The following is a 5,111-nucleotide window of genomic DNA, read 5'->3' on the forward strand; positions in this document are numbered from 1 at the left end:
AAAAAAAAAAAAAAAAAACTTTGCATATTCTCAGTGAAAAAACAAGAATCTATATAAAGTACTTGGCTGGCACATAGTAGGTTTCCAACACATTGCAACTTAATCAGCAGCACTCATTATCCCCTCCTAGTGCCTACAGCTCTTGGAAGAGGAGACTTGGTTGTCCAGAGATCCAGAAGGATGAGGGTCCTGCAAAGGGGGTGCTGAGGGGGAAAGGTCACTTCTGGCTGGGGAATAAGAGGGTTTCCTGGAGGCAGGAACATCTTAGTTGAGTCCTGAGAGATAAGGAGGGTTAGGATTTGTGGAAGGGGAGGGCATTATGGGAGAGGAATGTGCACTAAAGCTAGGTGCGAGGAGGAAATTTTATCAATCCAAGCAGACAGTGCCTCAGTGCAGAGAACTGGTTGGGTGCAGTGATCCCTAAATCACAGGCTGAGGGGCCCCTGCCATTACCTCTGCCAGGGTCCTACCACTGGGCCACCGTGAGGGGCAAGTGCCAGGCAACCAGTGTGGCCCAGGGTCCTCCTCACTGCCGGTCTCACCCCCAGATCAGCCCCGAGGAAGAGGAGCGCCGACGAGTAAGGCGCGAGCGGAACAAGCTGGCTGCGGCCAAGTGCAGGAACCGGAGGAAGGAACTGACCGACTTCCTGCAGGCGGTGAGCACCAGCCCTGGTCCACCGAACTCTGAGGGACCCTGTCTCCCAGGAGCCCCCAAAGCCCCAGTATATGTAGCCCCTTCCCCACCATCCTAGCTCCTTGTCCGAGGGGCAGTCCTGGGAAAATGATGAGGAAAAATTGATTAAAAATTGGCTGCAGCATGTCTCACTGGTGGCAGAACAGAGCTGAAGCTCAGCCAGCAATTTCCTTTTTTTTTTTTGAGACAGTCTTGCTCTGTCACCCAGGCTGGAGTGCAGTGGTGAGATTTCGGCTTATGGCTCACTGTGTCATTTGTCTCCCAGGCTCAAGCAATTCTCATGCCTCAGCCTCCTGAGTACTGGGACTACAGGCACCTGCCACCCTACCCAGCTAATTTTTATATTTTTAGTAGAGACAGGGTTTCGCCATGTTGGCCAGGCTGGTCTCAAACTCCTGACCTCAAGTGATCCGCCCGCCTCAGCCTCCCAAAGTACTGGGATTACAGGCCTGAGCCACCGCCCCGTGCCAGCAATCTCCTAAAACGCCTGGGCCTGATGGGAGTCGTGCCCATTTTCTCCCAGGGGCTCATGGGAATTGCAGTCCAGACTTGCTGGGGACTCTCCACTGCCCCCCCTCTCTCCCCACCCAACCCCAGCTCCTCAGAACCCTGAGTCCAAACATCTGAGGCTTCAGGGTATTCAGCCCTCACCTTCCTGACTCCTCTCCTGATCTTCTACAGGAGACTGACAAACTGGAAGATGAGAAATCTGGGCTGCAGCGAGAGATTGAGGAGCTGCAGAAGCAGAAGGAGCGCCTGGAGCTGGTGCTGGAAGCCCACCGACCCATCTGCAAAATCCCCGAAGGAGCCAAGGAGGGGGACACAGGCAGTACCAGTGGCACGAGCAGCCCACCAGCCCCCTGCCGCCCTGTACCTTGTATCTCCCTTTCCCCAGGGCCTGTGCTTGAACCTGAGGCACTGCACACCCCCACACTCATGACCACACCCTCCCTAACTCCTTTCACCCCCAGCCTGGTCTTCACCTACCCCAGCACTCCTGAGCCCTGTGCCTCAGCTCATCGCAAGAGTAGCAGCAGCAGCGGAGACCCATCCTCTGACCCCCTTGGCTCTCCAACCCTCCTCGCTTTGTGAGGCACCTGAGCCCTACACCCTGCAGATGCCACCCTAAGCAACGTCTTCTCCCCTTCCCCCACCGGTCCAGCTGGCCTGGACAGTATCCCACATCCAACTCCGGCAGCTTCTTCTCCATCCCTCTAATGAGACTGACCATATTGCGCTTCACAGTAGAGCCAGCTTGGGACCACCAAAGCTGCCCACTGTTTCTCTAGAACTGGCCTCTCTAGCACAATTTGCACTAAATCAGAGACAAAATATTTCCCATTTGTGCCAGAGAATTCCTGGCAGCCCACAGACTTTGTAGATCCTTAGAGGTCCTCTGGAGCCCTAACCCCTTCCAGGTCACTGCCACACTATCCATCACCCTCTTCCTGTGATCCACCCAACCCTACCCCCGACAGAAGGTGCCACTTTGCCCACCTAGAACACTAACTCACCAGCCCCACTGCCAGCAGCAGCAGGTGATTGGACCAGGCCATTCTGCCGCCCCCTCCTGAACCGCACAACTCAGGAGGTGCCCAGGGCTTCTGTGATGAGCAGATCTGCGGATCTCAGCTTTGAGAAGCCTTCAGCTCCAGGGAATCCAAGCCTCCACAGCGAGGGCAGCTGCTATTTATTTTCCTAAAGAGAGTATTTTTATACAAACCTACCAAAATGGAATAAAAGGCTTGAAGCTGTGGCCTGAGCGCCTCACTGGACCCCAAGGCCAATGGGAGAGTATTTCAGCCCTAGGTCCCAGCCTTAGCTCTACAGACTCACTGCATGACCTTGGACAAATTCTTTGATATTTTTGGACTTTGTCTTATCTGACAAGTGGGGCTACATCCGCTCGGCCTCATCTCCAGGACTGAGAGGAGAGAGTCCTCTGGGGTAAAAGCGAAGAGGCTTACCATCCCTCTTCCCGTGGGAGCCCACAGTGCTGTTGCGTGTGCCACGGTGGGGCGCTTATGCCCCCTTCCAGCCACAGAAGAGGGGGCCGAGTGGTTCTAAGCCCCCAGCAGCTGCTTCCTGCCCCATTGTCTTGAACAGGAAGGAGCCGGGAAGGGAGCTGGAGCCACTTCAGGGGCTGGATTATGGCCGGTCCCGGCGCCCGATGGGGGAAGTCTGCTTTACCACTGCCCCGCATCCCACCCCAGGCTCGAAGTAATGGGGGAATCATTAGTTCTGCAGTCCTTCTGGATGGGAATGGTACCCACTTTCAGCACTCCACCCTCGCCCCCCAACCCCGGCGAGTACCAAACAGACGCTGCCCAGGCCGCGGGCTCCGCTTCCGTCCGGGTTTATTACCCCCAATCCAACCCCCAGCAAGTCCCTCCGCTCCAGCCTTCAGTCCCCCTGCTGCCCTGCCAGCAAGAGCGAGGGGCCCTTCTCGGTGTCAGGATTTCTTAGTCCATGCCAGCGACCCCTCTTGCGCAGCCAGGACGGCGTCCAGGTCCCGAGGTCCACAGCGGTCCCGGGGCTCGGGGAGCAATCCAGGCGGACATCGGCGAGGAGGAGGCAGTGCCTTCAGTCATCGGGGGAACAGGCCAGGGGCAACTGATCCGGACTGCCCACGCTGCCGGTGCTGGAGCTTCCATCGCCTAGGTCGCGGGGCCCACACGGGGGCAGGGCAAGCTCGGGTGCTGGCCCGGCGCCTGAGCCCCCCGCGCCGCCAGGGCCGCCGCGGGGGCCCCATTCTTCGCCCAGCGCCAGGCAGAGCTCCTTAAGCGCCAGATTCTCCCGCAGCAGCTCCTCCTGGCGGCCCTCCAGCTCGGCCAGCTTCTGCCAACAGCCGCCCAGGTCCTCGCGAACTGCCCGGGATGCTTGGGTCCCGAAGAGCTGCCACTGGCGCGCGGCGCGCCGCCCGCGCTGGCGCTCCGAGTCCAGGAAGCAGCAGAGGTCGCGCAGCTCACGGTTTTCTGCCTGCAGACGCCGGTTGAGCTGCTTGAGTTCGCGGATCTCGCCCAGGTGGCCCTGCAGCTGCCGATTCACCTCCTGCATGAGGCGGCCACGCTGCACCAGTGCCGCCAGGCGCGCCGCCTCCTCCCTCCGCAGGCGCCGCACTAGCTCTTCCTTGCCCAGCGCCGCCATCTCCTCGTCCGTCAGCTCCTCCAGGCCGCCTGCCTCGGCCTCCATGGCTGGTCAGGCCACTGGAGCATCGCCCGCCCGCCGCCGCGACCCAGGAGCCCCACGTCGGGCCCGGCGCCACTCAGGGTCGGGCTCCGGCTCCGCGCGCGGCAGGCAGTGGCCAAGGCAGCGTAGGCTGCAGCAGCTAACCCGGCTGGGCACGCGGCGGGGCGCGCGCCGGGGCGGGGCCGCACGACGTTATGGAAGGACAGCCAATCCGGTGAAACGTCCCCGGAAAGGGGCGGGGCCTGAGTTCAGTGGGGGCCCCTTCCCCACCCACTCCTAGTGTTACTGATCCTCGACGTCCAGGAAGGCCCGCGTCATCGCCCTCCGCACCGGTCTCAACCCGAAACTAGGAGCTTCGAACCTCCAAGTACCGGATCGCCCTAAGTTCGAGCCTAGGCCTCTCGGCTCTTCTGAGAACCAAGATTCAGGCGTCCACCCCTGACTCCTGCTCATCCCCGACGGAAGTCAGATGGACCGCTCTCCAGTCCCTCTTTACCTTTGATCAAATTCGAAAGTCTGGGCTCACTAAGGATTGCTCCCGGTTCCTCGGAACCCTAAGTCCAAACGTTCTAGCTCACCGTTAGACTACTATCCCTCCCAGGGAGCGTTTCTTGCCTGAGGGGAGGAACATACAGGATTCGTTTGTTCAATAAACGTTTTTTATGTGCAAGGCCCATGCAGAAATAAATTTAACCAAAATACTGATTCCATCCTCAAGGAGGACGCAGTCTGTCCAGGAAGACAAGCTGTGTTAAACAAGAAACAAACCGGGGAGAAGTATGGTCTGAGGGTCCTTAAGAGGATTCCCAAAAGGGATGCTATCCAAGAGGCTCTGGTAGATCCACAGGACTTTGCCCAGTAAAGAGCTATTTCAGGGAGAGAGAATAACAAGGTGAAAGACACTGGTGCCCGAAAAAGCTTAGCTGCTCTAGGAACAATGAGGATAGCTTGATGGTTTTTGAAAAGCAGATGTGTCCAGAAAACGCTGAGAGAGAGACAGCGAGGCTTCAAGGGTAGGTAAAAGCCAGATTCTTAAGAACTTCCAGTACTAGGTTGGAGCATTTCCAAAGGCCAGTAAGGATGTTAAGCAAGGGAGCAATATTCTAAGATGTGCATTTGGCCGGGCGCAGTGGCTCACGCCTGTAATCCCAGCACTTTGGGAAGCCCAGGCGGGCAGACCACGAGGTCAGGAGATCGAGACCATCCTGGCTAACACAGTGAAACCCCA

At 58.2% G+C, this 5,111-nt stretch overlaps 2 protein-coding genes across 2 annotated transcripts; one reads left to right on the plus strand and one right to left on the minus strand.

The window, feature by feature from the left end:
- Nucleotides 1–379: 379 nt before the first annotated feature.
- On the plus strand, nucleotides 380–2,469 carry LOC111532931 (fos-related antigen 1-like; the record flags this gene model as incomplete). Its single annotated transcript, XM_023199886.1, has 2 exons — nucleotides 380–656; nucleotides 1,376–2,469. Coding segments are annotated over 2 exons (688 nt in total), but the record flags the coding sequence as incomplete, so codon positions are not given.
- A 565-nt stretch (nucleotides 2,470–3,034) lies between these two features.
- CCDC85B (coiled-coil domain containing 85B) lies at nucleotides 3,035–4,060 on the minus strand. Its single transcript, XM_023199887.2, has one exon. The coding sequence runs from the start codon at nucleotides 3,884–3,886 to the stop codon at nucleotides 3,278–3,280; it is 609 nt and encodes a 202-aa protein (XP_023055655.1). The 5' UTR covers nucleotides 3,887–4,060; the 3' UTR covers nucleotides 3,035–3,277.
- Between the last annotated feature and the right edge of the window lie 1,051 nt (nucleotides 4,061–5,111).

The sequence above is a fragment of the Piliocolobus tephrosceles genome, unplaced genomic scaffold (assembly GCF_002776525.5).
Source record: "Piliocolobus tephrosceles isolate RC106 unplaced genomic scaffold, ASM277652v3 unscaffolded_11356, whole genome shotgun sequence".
NCBI lineage: Eukaryota > Metazoa > Chordata > Mammalia > Primates > Cercopithecidae > Piliocolobus > Piliocolobus tephrosceles.